Source organism: Carcharhinus amblyrhynchos, chromosome 9 (genome assembly GCF_965287045.1).
Source record: "Carcharhinus amblyrhynchos chromosome 9, sCarAmb.v2.hapA, whole genome shotgun sequence".
Taxonomy (NCBI): Eukaryota; Metazoa; Chordata; class Chondrichthyes; order Carcharhiniformes; family Carcharhinidae; genus Carcharhinus; species Carcharhinus amblyrhynchos.
In genome coordinates this window covers 32478797-32504240 of record NC_137332.1, presented here as the reverse complement: position 1 = coordinate 32504240, position 25444 = coordinate 32478797, and the positions used below count along the sequence as shown (strand labels likewise).

Sequence of the window (25444 nt, the reverse complement as noted above, 5' to 3'; positions counted from 1 at the left end):
TACTACATTTCTGGTGTTGTCCTGAGGCTCTGACCCTATTTAATACCGTCTACTATAACCCTCCATCCCTGTTTTGCTCATGTGTCTAAGTAAACCTTAAACAAGTCCAACATGTCTGCCTCCACCACCTTACTTGGTAGCGCATTCCATATCCCCACGACCCTCTGCGAGAAAAACCTTCCTCTTGTATCCAAATTATACTTCTCCCCCCTCACCCTTAGATCGTGACCTCTCGTAATTGTCCCCAATCTAGGGAAAAGCCTACCACTGTTGACTCTATCTATTCCCTTCATTATTTTATACACCTCTATCAGATCCCCCCCTTAATCTCCATCTTTCTAAGAAGAGCCCCAGTTTCTCCAACCTTTCCTCGTAACTCAGTCCTTCCATGCCAGGCAACATCCTGGTAAACCTCCTCTGCACCCTTTCCAGGGTCTCCACGTCCTTCCGGTAGTAAGGTGACCAGAACTGGACACAGTACTCCAAATGCGGCCTAACCAACGTTCTGTACAACTGAAGCATTAGACAGCAGCTCTTATACTCTATATCGCTTCCTATAAAGGCTAGCAATCCATAAGCTTTCTTCACTACCTTCTCTACCTGTGTTGACACCTTCAGAGACTTGTCCACCTGCACTCCCAAGTCCCTCTATTTCTATACTCCTAATCGGTCTACCTTTTATCATGTAACTCCTCCCTGCATTATTCCTTCCAAAATGCATCACCTCGCATTTGTCAGGATTAAATTCCATCTGCCATCTATCTGCCCAATATACCAACCTATCTATATCCTGCTGTGTCACCTGACAGTCCTCCTCAGTATCTGCCAATCCTGCCATCTTGGTGTCATCTGCAAACTTGCTGATCACACCACGTACGCCCTCTTCCAAGTCGTTTATATATACTACAAAGAGGAGAGGTCCCAGTACTGAGCCCTGCGGCACACCACTGGTGACTGACCTCCAGCCAGAAAAGGACCCTTCCACTACTACTCTATCTCCTATTGCCTAGCCAGTTTTCAATCCACCTAGCTACCTGTCCTTGTATCCCATGTGCCTTAACCTTTTCTACCAGCCTACCGTGAGGGACTTTGTCAAACACCTTACTGAAATCCATATAGATGACATCAACAGCTCGCCCATCAACTGTTTTTGTCACCTCCTCGAAGAATTCTACCAGATTCGAAGGCAAGACCTCCCCCAAACAAAGCCATGTTGCGTATCCCTGATCAGATCGCAACGCTCCAAATGCTCATACATCCTATCCCTAAGAATTTTTTCCAATAATTTTCCTACCACCGATGTCAAACTCACTGGTCTATAATTACCAGGGTTACCCCTACTGCCCTTTTTAAACAGCAGTACCACATTAGCTACCCTCCAGTCCTCTGGGACTTCACCTGTGTCTAAGGAAGAGACAAAGATTTGCGTCAGAGGCCCAGCAATTTCATCTTTCACTTCCCTAAGCAGCCTGGGATAAATTGTACACAGTAGTCCAAGTATGGCCTCACCAATGTCTTGTACAACTTCAAGACATTGAATACAAGAGTTGTAATGTTCTGATCAATGAAACCAAGCATACCCAATGCTGCCTTCATTACCCTGTGACTCCACTTAAGATGGTATGAACATGTACTTCTTGATCTTTGTTCTACAACTTTTCCCCAATACCCTACCAATAACTGAGTAAATCCTGTTGCAATCCTAGATGTTCTTCACTGACAACTATGTCACCTGTCCTAGTATCATCTGCAAACTTAGTAACCATGCCTCCTAAATTCTTATCCAAATCATTAATATAAATAAGTGGACCCAGCACTGATCCAAGGCACACTGTTGGTCACAGGCCTCCAATTTAAAAAACCTTCTATAACCACACTGTCTTCTACAGTCAAGCCAATTTTGTATCTAATTGGTTACCTCACCCTGGATCATGAGATGTAACTTTGTGCAACAATCTACCATACAGTACCTGGGTAAAGTGAAATGACAAATGTCTGATCTTTCTGCTACCCAAAATCCAGTCATTATTTTCCCTTTCAGTGGCAGTTTAAATTTAATCAAAGGGATGTACCTCTTCATGTCCAGCAATATTAAGCTGCACACCACTCAAGTTAATTGTATTTGTTAAACAATTGTTTACTTCACTACCTATTGCTATTTCAGATTTATAGAAGCTACATTTTCAGTGGAGAACATGAGGATGTTTAGCATTAATTATGCAGGCAGCATGCTGTTAAAACAGTTGCATCCAATTTAAGGTAGAACATGCGATTTATAGCATTGAGATTTTGTTATTTCATATCTTCCGTTAACGTTAATACAAGTCTTGGGTTTTTATATAATTCTGCTTGTGTAAACTTTAGAATTTAGTCAGTTTCAGTGGACAAATAGTTTTGCTGTACCAAGTTCAAATAATCTTTCATATCCACCCCTCTTCCACCAGTTATGATTTCTTGATCAAATGTTAAGTGGAGTACTTGGTGCTACAAGCCCATTTCTAACAGGAAAGCAATTCAGCTCCAGTCTCAGTCACACAAAAAAATTCCCACAAAGTAGTTGGTAAATTTATAGCTTTAATTAGAGGTCTGAATATTAAGACATTTAGCAAAAACTCCTTCATAAATAAGAAAATAGATCTACAATCAATATCTTTTTCTTCCCATTGCAAAAAGAGGAAAACATTTTTGCATAGAAATGTAGTGACACAATGTAAGGGCTTCTTATTACAAGTGCAAATGATCTAGTCATACAAAGTGTCACAACTGCAAACTGGCAAAGGAACATTACAGCTTAATTGTTCAAGTCTATAACAAATTTGTAAAAGTAAATCATTTCTTTGTATTTGTAAAGAAAACACTCGGAGCCACAGTTCAAAATTCTCAGGTAATGTTCTCAAATACCTCAGCATTTTTTCTGAATGCAAGTGATACAGGAATTGTTACTAAGTGTATCTAGACAGGATAGACTACATTCTTTAAAATGGCATTTTCTGATCTATAACATCTTGTCTCAAAGTTTGTGTTACAGCACATTCTTTGTAATTTCTTCATTAACCATAATCAACCTTTCTCAGTGTATATCACAGCATTATGTTATGCATATCTTGGTTCGGTAACTTGGGGTTAACCACGTTTCTTTCCAATGAAAGGAAAACTGAAGATCACTGACTTTGTTATTGTAAGACAATTATTGAGTAGCAAGAAAATGGCCATTTTCAAACTGCAACATGCCTTTTGATCATCTGTCAACATTTCAGCAGTGTGAGGAGAGAAAAAGGTGATTACAGAATAGAATTTTCTGCAAAATTTACAAATTCTCAATCTCAAACCCAAGTTGCTATACATGAAGAATGTAAAAGCTCTGGTTTAACACTGCTATTCCGGCAGTTCTTACATATTGAACATCACATTTTCTGATAGTATACCAAATGTGTGTGGATTTTAGAAAATGTATATATTAATCACAAGGCAAGAGATTTCTTATTGGAGACCAAGAACAATGTTTTTAAGAAAATTTTTTGCTATATCATGATTGCAATGCTTGTAGTCATTTACTGATGGACTGCAATATTACATACCTACTCATAGTACTGTTTGCAATGGTAAAAAGTATTTACCAGCTGACAAAAATTAAAATTTACAAGGATTTTTTCCATAATCATTACAAAAATAAATTCCTCTAAATCTCAAGCAGGCATCAAATGCCCACAGTTTAAAAACTGACATTTCTGAGCTATTGAGACTAAAAAACCTTAACACTCAAAATAGTTTAAGATACAGAACTGGAAACTTCACAAAAGACCATTTTGTTCACAGACATCAAGCTTCAAAGTGGACTCATTTCTGACAACACCTTTCAAAACTTACATTTTTGCTGTTGGATGAAAATTTGCAAACAAAAAAATAGTTCTATTTTCTCAATGAACTAAAAAGGATGCAATAACTATAACAGGTTCCATGATGGAAACTGCACACTTCAAATAACTTGTAAATAATGATTATCTGCTTATATGTCATCATGATCAGCAACTAAAATTCACCTTGTTGCAGACTGTGTGTATAGGATAACCAAAAAATGGCAACTTTTTTTTAAAATCGAGGCACCATAATGCAGCATTGTAATGATTAAAAGGGGAGCTCTATCCATTAACAGCTTTCTTGCACATTAGAAAATCTCTGCAATTTTAGCTAATAAGCTGTACTCCACATCTAGTGCCAAGTATTGGCTGGCTGGATCTCTATTATAATGAAAAAGCATCTTTTAAATTTGCAGATGAAACTTACTACCATAAATTTTACAATAGAATGGAACCAGGTAAAGCTCAGCCAGAGGGCTTTGGTTTCTCAAAATGATCTGGGAGTGAAAAATCAGAAAAAATTCCCACTTCTGAAAATTAAAGAGGGAAGTGGGAAATAGGTGGGAAGTAGTTCAAACTATCAAATTTAAATACTGCTGAAAAAATATTGGAACAATGTCAGGGCATTTCACAAGAATGCCATATGTATAGAGAAGAAGTTTATACTGCATAAAGTGCTGATTGTTTGGCAACTGGACTCTGATTAGTAGAGGTGTTCACAGTAAGAAGTCTCACAACACCAGGTTAAAGTCCAACAGGTTTATTTGGTAGTTTTCCCAAAAGCTAGTGGTGTTTACTACCAAATAAACCTGTTGGACTTTAACCTGGTGTTGAGACTTCTTACTGTGTTTACCCCAGTCCAACACTGGCATCTCCACATAGTAAAATGTGTTGCCGTGGAGAACGCACCAGTTAACTGGTCAAGAAATTGCCTGAGGGAATTGTACATACATTAATATATACACACATTGCACCTTTCTTCAACTAAAAAAAAACAGCCATTCTCTGGTTCATTGTGTTCGGGCAATGCCTTGACCAGAGTCAACCTGCCTGGTTTTAACAAAGTCATCAGTTAACTGGTACACTCTCCATGGCAACACCTCTATCGGAGTCCACTCGGCGAACAATCAGCACTCTTTTCATGCAATATAAATTGGTGTTCCCTTTTTATTTGGTATTCTTACACATCGTCCTTAGTGCAAGACAAAAGGCTCCCATGTCTTTTTTCAGCAATACTCAAGCCATTAATGATCAAATTCTTTCAGAGACAGATTTGTTAAATGGACAAAACGATGTCTAGCTTGGACTGTCAGATGACATTTAGTAAATAAATGAATCACAGTGAAATGTTTCAGTGAAAGACCACTCCATGATGATCTGAAATCCAACTCAAATATTAATTTGGAATGGGGTTCATCTGAAATAAAAAGAATCTGTTCTAACCATACTAATGAATGTTTTAAACAGCTGAGTCATTTCATTAGAAATGATTTTTTTTTAAGATTTGAAATCAATATCTTAAATTTTATTGTCAAAATTACATCTTTCCCATTTTGCCAAATTATTTTACTGAATAATGCAATTCAAAAAATGCTTGGGTGCAAAATAATGTACATTTAGTGGAACATTTCATTCGGTACAAGGAATCCATTTGTGATCTCACTATTCCAATCATTTAAATAATGACCCAAAAGTTAGTGCCAATATAAACAAATGAATCCTACTGTGTGAAAACAATCGAATTGCAGTTCACATTACATCCAATCAGCAGCTGAATCACAAAGCAATTCCCACCTATACACACATATTAATAAATGATTCCTGAATCCGCCTTATTGAAAAACCTTTAGGATTCAAACTTACATGCACCACAAATACAATGCGTTCCAGTTCTTTACAAATAACATACAACCGTAGATGTCTTACACGGTCCAATGTCACAGGGTTATTGATGAATGTACCCCACACTGTATCTCTACGTTATTTCACCACATTATGAGTTTTGTTTTTACATGTACTATTTCAGACAAACTAGTTGCACAGTGCATTTGATATTCAAACATACAAATATTTGTTTTGCATACTGAATTCCTGCATTGTTAAAAAAGGAGGAATGAGTGCATGCATGGAGTACTTGTCCCACACATCTATGGAGCAACACTGAAAAAATATGGAACTGTCACAAAGAAACTAATGAGGAATTACAGATCAACTAAATTAAAAAAATTAACCTGCAAATTGGTTCAAAAGCTGTGATATACATGTATTAAGCATAATCATAGAGACAAAATTCCTGAATAAAGCACTGAAAAGTAACTTCAACACTGGCACTTTGATCAAATGCATTTTTCAGGTTTAAAGCATAAATGCGATCCTTTCTTCTAAATGAACGCATATCAACTGAAACATTTCCAAATACCTAAAAATGGGCATGCTACCTTTCAATGAAACCGTTTTTACACAGTGCCTTTCAGGACCTTGTTCCTAGTGCTTTGCAACCATGGAATACTTCTGTGTAGTCACTGTTCTGACAGAGAATCCAGTAGCCAATTTGCACACAGCAATGACCCAATACAGCAATAAGACATGAACAAGTCATGTGCTTTTTCCCTTCAAAAAAAAAGTGATTAGATCAGGGATAAATATTGATCAGGACATCAGAAAGAATTCCCCTCATCTTACTGACTAGAGTTACAGGATATTTTGCTTCCACCCAAGAGCTATTTAACATCTCAACTGAAAGATGGCATCTCCAGCAATATAAAGCGCTCTCAGTATTGCATTGGAGGCTCAAACTGGATTAGGTGCCGAAGTCATTGAAACGAGATTTGAAACTGCAAAAGCAAATGTTACTACTGAAACAAGGCTGATAACAATACAAATGAGAATTTTTTTTGGAACGCTTCAGCTATCGCTACAGGTTTAGAGCAACTTTTATATCACACTTCAAAGGGATGGAGATTAAAGGCAAGTGCATTCGAAATTTGGTATTAAACATTTTGATCCAATTCCTCCATTAAGATCGGAAATAAATAAGCAATTAATTTTGCAATGGAAAACATGCCTGAAATTTATGCTGTTTATATCCATAATGCAAAAAATGAAAGTCCTGCCAAAACTCATGCCCCAACATTATTTTGGATAGATTCTTCACAGTGAAAAATTGCAGCTTCAGTGGTCTGACAAATTCTAGTAATTAAGTGCTAGGGCAAAGAGTTGCTCTGTGTCATTACTGGAAAATAATAATCAAATATACAGCAATTCAAAATAACATACAATAGCCACATCCATTTGTGCAATATTTTTTGTGCAAACCACAAGGTAAAGCCAAACCATCAGATTCCTTTCATTCTACTCAACTAGTTTTATATAACATTCAGTATTAGAAATGTCAAGTCACATTAAGAAATGTGACCGATTTACATAGATCATTATTTGTTGATGTTCATCCAAGTATTCCTAAAACCAAATGGCCTTCCATTCAGCTCCACACTAATGGCCATGTAATGCATCTTTATTTTTTTGGCCAAAATCAAGGGAGTGCAAATGCATTTGCTTGTAACAGCTGGAAAAGCTAGAGGATTTTGGATGCAACAGCTTTGCTTTTTGCATGCACATCACCTATATCAAAAAGAAAACCACAATGCATTTGTAAAATGAGGCTCTGCTTGGTTTCTGACCCTTTTATTCTCAAATGCCTGGTTCCCATTTGTGGAATGTAAAACAAAATCAATTAATTATCTATTGTAAAATCTTACTTTCTGAATTACTAATAAATTAAATTGTGAATTTTTAATAGTTCACACCAGCTAAAAGCTAGAGGTTCCTTACATAGTACAGTACACCTAAGTACCTATCTAATTTCTTAAATGTGTATGCTGCAAGACAAGCAAGCAAGCCTTTTGTATATCAAGATCCAATGTTAGAGACGAGGAAAAACACTGCTGGTTAAGGAGAGCCAATAAGTGGTTGTTTTGATATCTTGGATCACCAGAGCAGTTTTTAAATGATGCTAAACCTCTGTACAAATGCATGCATTTTTTGAATGAAGTAGTATTTTACTATTACATGCCACAAATCAGCACCTGGATTTATCTATTATGTACTATCCAAATTTGTGTACACAGTTTGGGGCACATTTCTGTATAAAACTTGCTTAAACAATCCTTAGAAACACAATATGTAAATATAAATGGAACCTTATGCATATTCCTTACATATTACAAAAAACCCAAGCATCTACATGGCCCCACAGTTGTGTTATGTGCTTTTTCCTTCACTATTACCCAGCCAAGCTTAGGGAAAGTATTTTCAAATAGAATTTTTTTTTGGTGTCAAATACAAACAGCTGAGGGTAATATCAAACTCAGTTCCAATGCCCATACTCCAGGTCAAAGCTTGCAAATAAAGGACTTTGAGTGAGAATCAAAATGTTCTTGGCGCCTATGGAACCATTTCTCACATGGAGCCAAAGCCCTCCCAAGAGTCTGACCAGAACGTGTCTATAACTTTACAGGTGCCATCAAAATGATAGCAATAACCTGATTCAAATATCTACGACAATACTGTAACACCTACAGCAACTGTGGAAGCAATACTCTGACTTTGCCATCTTTGCTGCTTCATTCCCAAAAATGCTTACTGCCTGTATTTTTAATCGTGCAACAACTTTTTTTGTTGCATATGGTTAACTTGGATTCCATTGACCAATAACTTTATTCAAATCTGTGCTGATAACTCCCCTTTAATAGTACACAAGATGCAATACATAGTATTTCTGTACATTTGAAACCACTAACCCACTGTAACCCACTAACATTTTAGTTGCACACTCTACTTGGAAAATAGATTCATAACTGCATAGTACCCCTGTAATTTACACCAAACATTATGGTTTTTGATCAGAATTAAATCATTTCCTGGGATTTCAACACTATTTACAAACATAACAAGCATGGGTTTGTACTTAAATTGAATAATGCTGCTTCAGTAACTCAAACCATGGCCAATATAAATACTGGGTGTTGAAAAATGATGCCAAGACAAATAGATCACTATCTTAAAGAAAACATACATTACATGGCACTGTGCTGAAAAACTGTAATATAGCTCTCTACTCCACCAAAAGCAGTAATTTTTGAAATATATCAGTTGGCAATCATGGTGAATCAGAAGTGCAACTTCTATCACCATCTTTACTAAACTGGGAGTGAGCAAAGCTGCAAGGATCTGTATTCACTCTGGTATTAGTTCACATAATCATGCTTCCTAACTTCTTTAACCAGAGACTTCATTTTACCTTAGCAAACAGATTTGTGTGCTATTTTCGCAAATCACTTAAAGGAAAAATAATCATTGATATTATTGATGTTTGAGTTTAAAAACTAAATTGTCCAAGATCAAGCAATTCGCACCTTCACAAAGTCCCAGGAGCTGTTTGTAGCGTGAATTATATGAAATAAACTAAAATCTGCAGAAATATTTAATACAAAAAACTCAAAATAATGCAAATAGCACACATAACAAACCAAAGTAACGAGTCAAACACATTGACCGAGTCTCTGTTTTTTTTTAAAAAAATACGTAATCAGATCACTTCCAGATAGCTGTTTCACCATTAGAGTACTGTAATTCGGAGAGTCAGACTGAATGCTAATTAAACTATGCCCAGTATTCACAAGATACGAAAATATAAATACACAATTAAATTAAATTTTTCAATCCAAGCAACAGAAAAAAAAGTGTCCAATGAATTTAAATTTGTGGGCCTGAACAGTAATACCTTTCCCACCAAATTTAGTTCACTATATGTCAAATCTGATTCAAAGTCAGAAAACATGTGCGCCGCAGTATTAAACATGGTCATGGGAAAACCTGGAATATGTCTAAACAAGTCAATTGAAGGCAATCTGAAGTAAATCCCCCATTACCACAGGTGCAAATTAAATGCACCAATTCACTGTGATGCAAGTTTATTTTTAATCCAGATTAGGGTTAGGCCCACGGACCTGATCTAAACATGGTGTATAAGAAACATTGTTTTGTAATTCACATTCATGATTAAAAGGCAATTCACTGATAAGTGAAAGAGGACAGTCTACAATCTGTGAAGTGTAGCAGTAAACACATTGTAAAATACTTTAGCACAGAAATAGGAAGACGACTAACAGAGAAGGCAACAAGAACATTTGAAACACAGCTGAGCACCCAGCTAGCTGCATAAAACGTGGAAAAAGTTAACCAGCCTGCATAACGTGTGGCATTTTAAGGGGAAAGAGAAAGAGATGGAAAAAAATCTAATTCAAACAAAACTTCCACATTATAATAAACTGCTTTTCACAGGGTTCAAAAAACATCATGGCTTTGTTGTTAATTACACATTCTTTGCTTGGTTGACCTATCTTGAATTATATATGGCACCATGCTATTATACATCTCACTCCAAGTTACAGTAATCCAGGCTGAAATACAAAATATACAGTAGTAACATCTTTCAAGCTATAGGAAAGAAAGTGATGAAGTGCTTCTCTTGTGTAAGAAACCCTAGCAATATGCCTCTTCAATGAATAACACAGTTAAATTTAGAAAAAAATATCTGTGGACCAAGGGAAGACCAAATTGACACCAACAGTTCATTGTATACAAATACCTTAAGACGTGCAGGCTATTCTTATAATGACACCACGTTCATAACAGTGATCTCAATTCAAGCATACTTGGGTGCAAACATTAAGTAAATATAACCGCATGCACTCTTTAATCTTCATGCACATAATCTCGAGTTAATCCAGGAAAATTTCTCACATATGAAAGTGTGAAATTAAACTGATATTTTATAATCAGCTTGCCCAATTGATTTTCACTAAAATATGATAGCTACAGGCCAAAAGATGATACAGCAAACTGCACCAGAATTGAGGACATTTTTTTAAATATAAATACCTTAACTGCATTCAAATTGAGAATTGAAAGGCCATCTAACAGATTTATTAAAACCACTAATGACCCTACAAATTCTGAAATTTGACAATGGATATACTGCTTGTATGCTGATACTGACATTAAAAAGGGGAGGATAGACTTAGCTGTTTTATAAAACTACTGTCATAAAGGTTCCACTTAACTCGTAGGGGATTCAAAAGGTTTAACCAAATGAGACCATTTATAATACTGGTTTACCTCTGCATATTAAGCCAAATAATTTATCAGAACAGACTTATGTCCACAGTACCAGCACCCACCTGTTGAAACAGCTTTGGAATTTTAGTCTCTCTCGTATACCTTTTCCGACAAAATAAAAACTTGATTTTTATTAGGCAGAAATATCCATTATATAAAGTACAACGTTAATACGTCCATGCCTTTCAAATGTCACATTTTGACTGAAGGTGACATGAGTTTGAAGTCATGCAGGGAGTCAGTAATACAGATGAATGCCCTTCCACATCAGATTCTTCAGCTGAAAAAGCAGAACAACTACTTGGATCCACTTCACCATCTTGCTCTAGTGCAATATTTACACTGAAAGGTGACTTGGGTTCTGGTATCGCTAATTTAGACATGTCCCTCTGCATCTCCTGTTCCTCCATTTCTTCATCAGAAACTGAACTATCCCAATGACTGGATGATGTACTATCTAAATTTGGTCCATTATCTCCAGTCATACTATTACAATTCAGACTTTCTTGGCCAGTCATGTTTTCATTAGTTTTCAACTTTAATAGTGTCTTTAACTTTGTATATGTTTCATTTTCATCCTGTGAAAATTCACTTCCTGAACAGTCCATAGCAAACTGTTCTAATGATTCAGATTCCTGTGTCTGGGGTTTAAACTTAAATGGTGGAATCTCCAACTCAGAGTATCTGGAGCTGCATGACACTTTCTGCCGCACATCAGCTCCTAGCTGCAGGGGGTCACATTTCCCAATCGTTAATGAAAAGGGTCCAAAACTGTGACATTCTTTTGTTGGAAGATCAGGCGAAACTGGAAGGGATCGATATTGTCGTTCAGAGGGCAAAGATTCCTGAAAATCCCCACTGCTGTACTGTTTCACCTGGGATATAGAAGTAACTGGGTAGTTTATAGCATCAGGTGAAGGTAGGTCAAATGCAAGTGATATTACTGATTTACTTGGTGTGTCCACAAACTTTATCTTTCCGCCTTTTAGGTCCTGTCGCGCATTGAAAGGGTTAATCTTGCGTGCTGTACCCTTACTAGGAGTGTAGTATGGATCTTGGACATTAATCTTCCGGCTGCCTTTTCGGGTAAAGAAGTCGGACTGACTACGAGAAAGCCATATGTTGCGACGAGGTCGAGGTGATTTAGGTGGAATCTTGTCACCTGGCAGTCTAAGGGGGCTGCACCTTTTTATTGCCACTCCTTTCTCTCCAACATCTACAAATGATCACAAAATAAAAAGTGTTAGTATTCTTGTACTACACTTGGTTCTATGACTAAAGCTTTATTACATATTTCAATTTATCCCTTTTATACTTGCTAGTAATTAAGTCTTGCACGAACAACCAGGTGGCAGTAAAACCACAGTGTTATCAAGAAATCCTTTTATTGGTTTACTTTTCAAGTATTCCAGTTTAAACATGAGCACTTTCTAGATAAATGCTAAACACATGCAAAGTAAAAGCAGCAACAGTATTTTCAACTGCACAAAAAACTGGAAGGGGGCGGGGGAGGGAGAGGGAGAAGGAGAAATCCCAAAACCAGCTCTGTAATAGCATTTACTGCCTCTATTCATGTTTAAAAATTAAAACATGAAAGTTTACTTTAAAACATCTGCAAAATATCCCTCCCAATCAAAATTCAAACTTGGACATTTTCAGGCACACATTGGTACAGCATGGTGGCATAGTGGTTAGCATTAATGCCTCGCAGGGCCAGGCTCTTAGGTTCAATTCCTGGCCTGGGTCACTGTGTATGTGGGGTTGGCACGTTCTCCCCGTGTCTGCGTGGGTTTCCTCTGGGTGTTCTGTTTCCTCCCACAGTCTGAAAGACATGCTGGTTTGGTGCATTGACCCGAACAGGCACTGGAGTGTGGCGACTAGGGAAATTTCACAGCAACTTCGTTGTTAATGTAAGCCTTACTTGTGACTAATAAATAAGCTTTAAAATAATATTAACACCCCATAAGGGCAAAGAAGGGTAAGAGGCTGGATGGTTAAACATTAACATTTGGAAATACGTTATGTGCCTACATAATGTTTCTTTCAAGAGCCATGGGCATGTCATGTTTGTATCCTTTTTTGGACAGGTGCGACATTTCATCAATCATATTTTAAAAATCAGCCTTCCATAGTTTAATTGGGTTCATTGTTTAAACAGCTGCCAAGCTGGATTTCTCAGGAATTAGTTGCTTGAACACAAGGAATGTTTGTGGTTATGGGGACTGAGCAGAAAAATGGAGCGAGACTGGCTGGACAGAAACTCTAGGAGTTTTGATTGGCCAATTTTGGAACAACCTATGATTCAACAATTTGTTTCCAAACTGCAAATGCTCCTCGACAGAGACAGATGATCTAAATAGCTTAACAATATTAAAACCATAACTATCCCACCAAAAGACAAAAAAAATGAAAATGGCAGTCAGCCCCAACTGTTTACATTTTGTTTTAAAACCAGCGGCACTGGAAGAGTCTTGGAAAATCACCAAGTTAGTTCTTACCTCCTCCAGCAGTCGTGCCACCTCATTTACATTACAATGCTGCATTTTGCAACAATAATGTAATGTAATGGGTACCTGTATTTTTTAAATAAAAATATACAACTCTTTTAGTGAATATGAGGACAAAGCCATCTGAACTATCTGAACCTTAAGCATACGGCTTTAAATAATGTTATCATTTGCTCGACTGGAATACTCTTCTTCCAATTGTATCGGCTCTTGCCTGAAGACGTGACACTCGCTGAAATACATTTCAACAGATACTGGCAGGTTTCCATTGCTTGTCGAAGTAGCTATTTTACTTGCATTAAACAAATATTTCCCAACTACAGGATCATAATAAGCATCAAAGTCAAGCCCAATCAAATTTTCTGCATGCACAAACTTTTCAGCAGACCTAATTGGTTTGCCTAGAGTTAGAATCTTTGTATTTTCCTTTCCTAGCCCAGAAGGCATTAAAACTTGTGGAAAACCTTGCATCCAGAGCCTTGCACTTAATGGTAGCAGAGTACACCAAAATGTGGTTTATCCCTGTTAGGGTGTGGAAAAGACTGAAGAATATCTCCACATTAAATAATCACATAGGAAAGCATTAAATGGAACACATCTTTCCCTGGTCTTTGCTCAACTAGCTACATTCTTGCAGAAAATTACAAAAGCTTTTCACAGCTGCTCAAGGAAATGTAACTCACTTTTCATTTGCATGTATAAAATCTCTCTGACGTATTCTTATATTTGAATACAAAACGGACCAGTCCTCTGCATCATCCCTTACATTCAGGTCAACCTCATAACTGATTCCCTATCCTCTATTGTAAATGTTTATCCAAGGTTCAGTTTATGCACATAGACACACACAGACCAGTTGTATCAGTGGACCTCCAAGTTGAACATCACTTAGTAAAAGCACCAAGGATAATAAAGGCACAGAATATACTCTGGATAGCAGACCAAGAGTGACTCATCAACATCACCACTGAGTTGGTCGAGGCCTGACAGTCATACTGCCAGTTCAGTTGGAATCAGGTTCCTAAGAAAGCAGCCCTCAAAAGAAACTGCCAGCAAAAAGCATGTATCAGAAGTTAAAGAACAGACATTTCTAGAAATCAGGGAATGAAAAAGAAGCCCAAGGAAGACTGAAGTCAAAGGGACAAAGAACTGGAATCCAAACAAGATTTGTTCATTGAAGTTAAATGAAAGAAGCAGAGAAAGAGGCTCTCAGTTAAGGAGAGTGCTACAAGGTGCAAACCTGAAGAAATTGGATAGTGGGAAGTCAGACCTCTGAAGTAATCCAAAGGATGGTGACAACTTAATACAGCCTTTGAAGCAGTACATTGGCATGGATAGATATCTTAAGAGATTGTGAGAAAGCTTGACTGTGTAGGACAATCTAACACAGAAAAATACAAAGAGTCAAATCCTGGAAGTGATTCCTTGGTGAAGGCATCTGAGAGAAAGCATTGTTGAGAAGATTGGAGTTTGGAAACATTTATGGAAATTAGAGCTCCAGTGAAACTAGTGTGATAAACATCTGGGGGCATTTTGAGAAATTAACAAGTTATGTTAGGTGGCATCAGTCATTTAGTTTCAGACTGTAGGGTGTTTGACACATTTCTGCTATTGATTTACATGTACTGTGTACTTACTGAGAACATTAGAGTCTAAGCTATTTGGTAACATGTGTAATCTTAATAGACCTGTGTGCATCTTGTTGAATAAATGTTTTATTCATTAGTTAAAAGTTAATCGGCAGTCCTGTGATTCTGTTCATCCACATCTCTAAACAAATAAATGGAAGTTACAGTCCATTGAGCCAGGATTCTGAGACCCGACTATCCAGTAGTAAAATCAGCTGGGACCAGAACAACGAAAGTAGAGTTAGCTAAAATGAACTAGCAAGTGAGGTCAAGAATGCAGATCAAGAGAGATACAGTGGCAGACATTTAAAGGAATATTTTAGAATGCACAGAATGTATCCTATGCAAGAAAGAAAAATTCCAAGGTAAAGATAATATCAAACACAAAAAAGTATACAATTTTACAACGATGAGCTACAAGTCAAAAGATCGGACAGAATTTAAAGAACAGCAAAGAATGACAAAAACCTTACTAAGAAGGAAATTAGATGACAGAAAACTATTTAGAAATATAAAGACAGTTAGAGTTTCTTTTCATTCTGAAATAAGAGGTAACAAAGTGAGAGTTTGGTCCAATGAAACGAGAGTCTGGGGAGTTAATAAATTAAAAATAAAGAGATGTCAGATGAACTGAATAGGTATTTGCACATGTCTTCACCATCAAGGAAACAAGTAATATCACAGAAATAGCTGTAAATCAGGAATAGGAATGGAGGTTAAAGGTTAAAATCACAAGGTTAGGTTTAGGGAGTAGCATTAGCATGAACAGAAGATTGACTAATCCACAGAAAAGAGGACAGTCATAAATTAGTTTTTTTTTCTGTATGGTGGGATATAGTGAGTGGTGTGCTACAAGGAGCAATGTTGGGATCAACTTTTTGCAATTTACACAAATGACTTGGATGAAGGGACAGAAAGTATGGTTGCTAAATTCACTGATGATACAAAGGAAGATAGGAAAGTAAGCTGTGAAGAGGACATAAAGAGGATACAAGGGGATATAGATAAGTTGAGTGGGCTAAGATCTGGCAAATGGAGTATAATATGGGCAAAAGTGATATGGTTCACTTCAGCAGGAAGACTGAAAAAAGCATATTATCTAAATGGTGAAAGATTGCAGAACTCTGCCAACTGATTTTGAAGAGGCAGTTAAGTCGAAAAAGGGATATTGCTTGAACTGGAACTAACAGAGATAGATTATCAGTTAAGAATTGTATCTTGACATGTTTATGTATTTCAAAGTTAAGCTAATTTTTTTATTAAAGCGTATTATTAAAATAAAACTTGTTTTGATAAAAAGGTTCCTGGTAGGTCAATAGATATTGACCTGAAATGAAACACCTTTTCCTCACACTAATGCCAAAATAAAAAAAATAGTTGGGGTCTAGTCTAACTTCACAATATATCTTGGGGTCTCTGATCTGGTCCCTAGTACTCAAGAAATTCAACAGAATTCAGGACAAAACAGCCTGCTTGCTTAGCGCCTCATCCACCATTGACGCATGCACTCCTCCTAACACCAGCACACCACGCAGTAGTGCGTACCATTGACAAGATGCAGCATAGCAATTTGCGAAGGCTCCTTCAACAACACCACCCAAACTTGCAACCTCTAACAATCCCACAGGACAAGAGCAATAAGTACATGGAAACGACATTATCTATAATTTTCTTCCCAAGTAACCCACCATCTTGATGTGTAACTATACATAGCCATTTTTTCACCATCACTGCATCAAAATCCTGAAACTAGCACCTTAACACCACAGTTGGTGCACATACAAAACCAGCTTCTCAAGGGCAATTAGGGCAAACAAGAAATGCTTGTCTTATTTGCATCCCACAAATGAATAAAAAATACAAGTTCCCTATTTCAGGAAATTAGAATTAAGGGTAAAAATAAAGTAAAGTAATCACAACAAACCCAGATGGGCATTCCAACGGCTTCAACCCTCAATCCAATTTCCCTCCTTTCCTTCTTGCACTCTCTCCTTTCCTTCTCTATATATGTTTGGTCTGTATAGCACACAAGAAATAATACCATACACTACTGTATACACTAATACATGTGACAATAATAAATTACAGTAGGAAATTTCACAACACCAGGTTAAAGTCCAACAGGTTTATTTGTTATCACGAGAGTTCAGAATGTTGCTCCTTCATCAGGTGGGTGGACAGTTGGGTTCAGAAACAGGCATATATAGACACAGACTCAACTGCAAGATAATGGTTGGAACGCGAGTCTTTACAGGTACAGACAATGTGAGTGCAGAGAGGGATAATGACAGGTTAAAGAGGTGTTAATTGTCTCAAGCCAGGAGAGTTAGTAAAATTTTGCAAGCCCATGCTAAATGGTGGGGTTTACACATGGTGTAACATGAACCCAAGATCCAAGTTGAGGCTGTCCTCATGTGAGCGGAACTTGGTGATCAGTTTCTGTTCAACGATTTTGCATTGTCGTACATCTCAAAGGCTGCCTTGGAGAACACTTATCCAAAGATCAGAGGTTGAATGCCCTTGACTGAAGTGTTCCCCTACAGGAAGGGAACACTCCTGCCTGGCGATTGTCAAGTGGTGTCCGTTCATCTGTTATCATGGCTTCTGCATGCCTCAGGACATCCTTTCCTGCAGTGCATTAGGCAGACAACATTGGCCAAGTCACACAAGTATGTACCATATACCTGGAGGATGGCGTCCTCATGTGATAATGGCATCTGTGTCGATGATCTGGCACGTCTTGCAGAGGTTGCAATGGCAGGGAGGTGGGGTATCATGGTCACTGTTCTCCTGAAGGCTGGGTAGTTTGCTGTGAACAATGGTCTGTTTGCGGTTGTGCAGTTATTTGAGGACAAGAAGTAGGGGTGTGGGGATGGCCTTGGCGAGATGTTTGTTTTCATCAATGACATGTTGAAGGCTCCAAAGAAGATACCGTAGCTTCTCCGCTCTGGGAAAGTACTGGACGATGAAGGGTACTCTGTTGGCCATGTCCCATGTTTGTCTTCTGAGGAGGTTGGCGCGGTTTTTCGTTGTGGCATGACTGTAAATCAATGAGTCGAGCACCATATCCTGTTCTTACAAGGGCGTCTTTGAGCATGTTAAGATCTGCTCAGATGAGGAGAATATATGTATATGAAGGGCTTGTCCGTAGGGGATGGCTTCTTTAGCACGTTTAAGGTAGAAGCTGGAGAAGTGGAGTATTGTGAGGTTACCCGTGGGCTTGCGGTATAGTGAAGTGCTGAGGTGACCATCCCTGATGGAGATGTGTGAGCCCAAGCATGCAACCAATTCTGGAGAGTAGTCCATGTTGAGTCTGATGGTGGGATGGAACTTGTTGATGTCATCATGTAGTTGTTTCAGTGACTCTTCACTGTGAGTCCAAAAAAAGTCATCCATGTATCTAGTACATAGCGTCGATTGAAGGTCCTCCAGTGAAGAGATCTTGTCCAAACTTGTGCAAGATGACGTTGGCATATAGAGGAGTGAATTTAGTCCCCATGGCTATTCCGTGTGTCTGGATGAAGAACTGATTGTTGAAGATGAAGACGTTGTGGTCCAGGATGAAGGGGGTGAATTGTAGAATAGCATCTGAAGATTGGCAATTGTCAGTGTTGAGTATTGAGGCAACTGCAGCAATGCCGTCGTTGTGGGGGATGCTGGTGTAGAGTCATGTCACACTACGTGTAACCCCTCCCCCCCGCCCCACCATTTGGCCTGGGCTTGCAAAAACTTACTAATTGTCCGGGCTTGAGAGAATTCACGCCTCTTTCATTACTGCTCTCTCCACTCACGTTGTCTGTACCTGTAAAGACTTAATTACTTGTAAAGGCTCACATTCCAAACATTACCTTGCAATTGAGTCTGTGTCTATATCTGCCCTGTTTGTGAATCCAACTCTCCAATCATCTGATGAAGGAACAGCACTCCAAAAGCTGATGATACCAAATAAACGTGTTGGACTTTAATCTTGTGTTGAGAAACTTCTTACTATGACCACTCCAGTCCAACACTGGCATCTCCACATCAATAATAAATCAAGTTTCAATGCTTATTGTTTGCATCAAATTTATTTCTAAGTACATTTAGTTCTCCCTCTGCCATACCCCCTTATTCCTCACCCAAGAAAACCTGCACTAAACATATTCGAATCTTGAAATTGTTCACTACAACAGGTCCGGCTAAAACAGAGTTTTATTTTTAAAAAATACATGAGTCTCTTCCTTTTACAGCAGGGAGAACATATGCAGGCTTTTCAGTCATGAAGTTGCATTTCTCTGTCACTGAGAATATGCTGAAGCATCAATTAATGCCATCCCCCACCACACCCCTCATTTTAAGATCATACCTGGACTGAAAGTTGCAACTGAATGATCATCGTTTCAATGATAGTTTATTACATGAGCACATTCAGCAAAGTAAGTGTGGCATGCTGCATAGTTCACGGAGACCAGTTACAACATCAATGCAAGCAGGACAGTTTCAGGGACTTGTGTGTAGTTATTTTTTTGTTTCCCCACTTTGTGTCCAAAACAGCTATCAAGTCAATACAGTCCACATTGAATTGCATACCTTTTGGAATCCATACAGGAGAATACTGCAAATTCGAAGCATTAACAAACATTCATCAGGATAAATTTTCCACTTTGGATGTAATCTGGAAACTCGGTGTAAATTGTGCTTGAAATTGCATTTTTTTTTTCCCCAAAGTGGTTTTAAGTTTCACAATCAAATATTCCACAACCCAGTGCAGTGTCTTAGAATAGTATAATTTTTTTTTCAATTTTTAACATTATTAATAAAACTGTACCAGGTTACTATTAAGTAAGTTGAAAATCTCTATTTTATCACAAAAAACATTTTTCATTAGAATGTCTAGTCCTCCATCTGTAGGTAACTTGGTTTTGGATTACTTTGCTATACTGAACAATTTACTAGTTTAATAGGTGTAAAGCTGTCAGCTTCTGAGCAAATGAAGTATTTAACATGTAAAAACATTAAAAACAGGCAAACTAGCATCAAGAAAATGCTCAAGTTGAAAAGCCTCTTTGAATGCACCCCCCCCAAAGAAAAAGAGCACAGTCAGCAGAAACTTCCCTCTTCATCTAAGTCTTGGGGCAAGCCAATATCTAGCAGAAATGCTCCTTAAACCTAAAAATCACAGAGCTCTTAACACAATTTCAAGATTACGGTGCTGGTGCAACCAATGTCACCCATTTTGTGCTAATAATAATAATAATAATAATAATACAAACCATTGCGTTTATGGTTACACTGGATTCTTTCAATAGTATAATCCAATATCATTGCTCTGTATAGTTCAAAATACAACAAGATTTCAATGCAGTAAAAATTCAGTTCCCACTCAACACATTTTATAGCACTCAACAGCCTCTGGTTTTTATCTAAATAACAATTTGACTATCTGGAAAATAAAAAAAAGGAAATACTTACTTTTCTGAAGATTAATTGGCTTGGTCTCTCTACCTTCTTCATTGTTAATAGTTCTCTCTTGGCCTTCATCTTGTAGGTGTGGCATAATCTCTTCTATAATTTTTACTATTTCTGGAAAGGATGGACGGAGCTTTGGATCCATCTGAAGGAGGAAAATGTTTAACACTTCACGTTGAACCACCACAAAAGCACTCCAGTTAATGATGCACATTTGAAATCCACTAACTCAATGACAAAATCTACAGTGGGAACAACTTTAATATTTCACATTGTTCATTTTAAAATTCACTAGAGACCTAACAGTAAGCTATCAGTATAAAGTAAGTTCCATGACAGACAACAGTATATCAAGGATACATATTTGCAGCCATTAAGTGATGATAAATTGTACAAAGCAATGATAGATTCATCTGGATGATAAAATTTAAGGAGAGTTTGAGGACTAATTCCACCAGAAAAAAATTCAACAGAAGATTTTTTAAATGAAGTGCTCCAACAGGATGAGGTGAATACCCATTTTCTCTAGGCTGGGAAGTCAGTGTAAGGTAATCAATTTAAAATTCCCTAAGAAACCAAGCAAAGAAGCTAAAAGTTTTTTTATCCATAAAGTTCTAATGTATAAAGGGGAAAAGATAAAGTCACCCATAATTAAACACTAATTCTTTAATCATGGTGTTATTTCATGAAACATTAGGCTCCACATGAAGTACCAGACAAATTATATATCAAATAAAAGCTAAATTTAATTTCAAGTAGTCAATACAAAAAAAGATACACCTTACACAACAGATCACCTCCATCTCGCCTCAGATATGTAACGTCATGTGCAGTTCAGAAGTTTCCTAACTGGGGAAAGAACAGTTTCTTTCACTTTTCCACTCAACTGATTCAGTCCTCAAGTTCACCGATAGTCAATTTACAACAGAAGTCCCTGGAGACAGTCAGCACTAAAATGGTACACTCTGGCAAAACCTCCTTAGCTAGGTTCACAATAGTCTAGATCTCCCAGAGATTTCTTTATCAGATCCTTTCCTCAAACTGTCGTAAGTTCTCACAAACCTTAGCACAACTGCAGATATCTTTATGGCTTCTCATAATCCAATGTCCTTTCAACTCTTGTGACTTTACGGAACAGTTCTGTTCTGGTTCCCAGTTTCCTCTGTTCTGACACCTCCAGACTTCTTGGAATCTTCTTTTCATTTCTCTAGGTTCCTTAACTAGCTGGACTTTACATTTTCAGCATCTCTTTTCTTAAACTTTACTTCATAGTATGGTGTTTCTTCTAGCAAGGCTGAGAGAGATGTTCCCCCTTTAGTCTTCTAAAACCAAGGTGCCTGTCATCTCACTATCCATCTCCAAATGCAATCAAATTAGCTATATTCAAAACTTCCCTACATTCTTAAAAATACCTTACAAGGCCCAGTTGCTAAGCAATCACTGCTAGTTTATTTACTCTTCACGCCATAGTCCTCTCCAAATACAACAGAATCACAGTTGGAATTGAAACCAACCCCCACATGTATACTTTGTCCAGCATGATATTTTGTCTAACATGAATCTAACTATGGGTTTCCAGATACACAAAACATTAAATTAAGCCCACTTAAAACAATACCTGACTGATACAAACATTAATCCCTTAAAGCTACATTTCCTATTAGGTATCGTTTCCAGGTCAATGGTTACATGACCAGTATTTATTCAAGAAATTTACAAATTGATCCCTTTACAATTGATACAAACCCTTAAAAGTCCTTATCAAAAAAATTTAATCATTACAGATGGCACACATTTTAAAGGAGTTGCATATTTCCCTATTGCTTCTGCCTCAAAAGTCATGGCAATCTTCTAAATTCCAGCGAATGCAACTCTATTTTGTGAAATCGATCCATGTAACTTATAACTTGGAGTCCAGTATCTTTCTGGTAGAATTATTCATCACTCCCTTGAAAGTCAACATATCCTTCCTGAGGAGTGGTACCCAAAACTACTCTCAGTAATCCAGGCATGATCTAACCAGGGGTTTGCATAGCTGAAGAGTCCATATTATTATTATCCAATGTGAAAGGAAAATAGTGCAGATGCTGGAGGTTGGAGATAAAAATAAAGTGCCCGAAAAACTCAGCATGTCTGGCAGTATGTGTGTCCGTTACAACAGTCCCAAAAAGGAATCATATCAGACTCAAACAACTGTTTCTCCCAACAATGATGTTGCCAGACTTGCTGAGTTTTTTCAGCACTTTGTTTTTTTACCCCTTGTATAATACCCCTCTATAAATGATCAATATTCCATTAATACTTCTGATTATTTTCTGTATGCCAAGATACTTGTGCAAGATGAGGAATGGTAATTTAAAGAGTAGGAGGAGGTACTTTATGTACCCAGAGGTCTTGCTGCGGCTGTATAGGGCATTGGTGAGGCCACAGCTGGAGTACTGTGTGCAGTTTTGGTCGCCGTACTTACGCAAGGATATTTTGGCCTTGGAGGGAGTGCAGAGGAGGTTTACTAGGCTGATACCGGAGTTGAGGGGGTTGAGCTAAGAGGAGAGGCTGAATAAACTAGGCCTGTACTTGTTAGAGTTTAGAAGAATGAGGGGAGATCTCATTGAGACGTATAAGATGATGAATGGGATGGATAGGATAGAGGTGGAGAGACTCTTCCCACTCAGAAAGGACAGTAGGACTAGGGGGCACAGCCTCAAGATAAAGGTTTAGAATGGAGTTGAGGAGGAACTTCTTCACTCAAAGGGTGGTGAATCTCTGGAATTCTCTGCCCGTTGAGGTGGTGGAGGCTGCCTCGCTAAATATTTTTAAGACGCGGGTTGATGGGTTTTTGATAAGCGACGGGATTAAGGGTTATGGGGAGAGGACGGGAATGTGGAACTGAACCACGACAGATCAGCCATGATCTTATTGAATGGAGGGACAGGCTCGAAGGGCTAGGTGGCCTACTCCTGCTCCTATTTCTTATGTTCTTATGTTCTTATTCTGTTCAACGAGTATGATGTATCCACTACTTGTGTCAAATTTTATGTGATGGCTGTGAAATACTTAGAGCATTTTATGATGTTAAAGGTAATATATAAATCCAGGTTATCACCGTTGTGATGATGGGCTATAATTTACTTTGAAATGATAGAGGTTAAAAAAACAGGATGGTGGGGTATGATGATTAGTAATAACAATGACTAGTAGAAAGGACATGAATAACAAAAAGATAGAAACAAAACATCACTTAATAGTGGAAAGGAGGTGTACATGAAGTAACTAAGCCCAAGCAAACGGGCAGGGAAAATAAAAGGGGAGTAAGGAATGGAACATGTGTATAAGACACCTTTCTAATTCACAATTCAAGACGACTAATAGGAGAGCAGATTGCTAGATCCGCCAGTGGGAAATGAACCTGAGTACACAAGGGAAGTTAATGCAACAGAACACATAGGAACTAGTGGTTAAAATATAAAGATTGTTGAAATTAACAGTCCAGAATTTTATCCGCAACTCGCACCATAATTTACACAAATTTCCCATTCTAAACTTGTTCCAAAGTCTCCATAAAAGGTAAGCTGAGTACGCTTAAGTACAATGGCAAAACAGGGAACTCAGATGTGGTATTGCTGATGGCTTAAACAAGAACAGAAAATCTCAGCAGGTCTGACATGATCGGTGGAGAGAGAGAATAGAGCCAATGTTTCAAGAGCTCTGACAGAGGGTCATCCAGACACAAAATGTTGGCTGTCCACCAATGCTATCAGACTTGCTAAGATTTTCCAGCACTTTGTTTTTGTTTCAGATTCCAGCAACTACAGTATTTTGCTTTCATCTTTCATGATGGCTTACCCCAGCTGCAACAATGAGCTAATTAACCAGATGACCGGAGTCCTGGAATTCTGAATGTCAAATCCTTCAACTATTTTGAGCTTAATGACTTGCAGATCATTTTTTGAGTTATGGACACACCCAGCTGCAATATTCAGGAACCTATTAATACGCTGATCATCAGAAACAGGTGTTCAGAGAATCACCGACATATATACAAAGAGAGGTTACATTCAACATACAGAAGACCAAAGTACAAGCTTCAGCTCCATTGATTAGGGATTCATGATGAGTGCCTGGAAAATGTGCAAAACTTCTAGCCATTTGGAAGTTATTTTTACAGAACACCGATATTGACAAAGAAATCCAGCATCGCTTGAAATCTGCTGCAGCCTTTGGCCATCGGGACATCAAAACTAAAACCAAGCTCATGATTTACCACGTGGTTGTGATTCCTTCCTTACTGTATGAGGTTGAAACATGGACAATGTATAGGAGACACCTCAAAGCATGACTTATAGACACAGCATCAGCTACAGAAGAGTTTGTGTGTCAAGCAGGAGAACAGATGCACCAACATCAGTGTCCTCTCTCAAGCAGTCACCACATGTATCAAGGTTATAATCAGCTTCACTGGGTTCAACATATAGTTCGGCATCAGATATCAGGATCACAAAGCAGGTCATCTTCTCCCAGCTCAGTCAAAGCAGACGCACTAGTGCAGGACAGATGAAGTACTTCAAGGATATACTGAAAGCCAGCATGAAGAAAAGCAACACTGACATCAACTCCTGGAAGATCATCACATGGAACGAGCAAGATGCTGTAGAGACTGTGGGAAGGATCTCAACATCTTGAGACCCAACAATGACAAAATTAAGAGGAAAAGCAAGAGTGGTGAAAAGAACACAGTGAAAAGTCTCAACACCAAGTTAAAGTCCAACAGGTTTATTTGGAATCATGAGCTTTCAGAGCGCTGTTCTTTCATCAGGTGAAAAGAACA

At 37.9% G+C, this 25444-nt stretch overlaps 1 protein-coding gene across 2 annotated transcripts in view; it reads right to left on the bottom strand.

Annotated features, from left to right (window-relative positions):
- Positions 1-2557: 2557 nt before the first annotated feature.
- tesk2 (testis associated actin remodelling kinase 2) overlaps positions 2558-25444 on the bottom strand; it is a 110908-nt gene continuing 88021 nt past the window's right edge. For both annotated transcript variants that reach the window (XM_080195403.1, XM_080195404.1), the window contains 2 exons: positions 20623-20764; positions 2558-12252 (listed from right to left, as the gene is read on the bottom strand). In XM_080195403.1, the coding sequence (XP_080051529.1) occupies positions 11222-12252; positions 20623-20764 (1173 nt within the window). In that variant the 3' untranslated portion in view covers positions 2558-11221. The remainder of the gene's footprint in view (positions 12253-20622; positions 20765-25444) is intronic.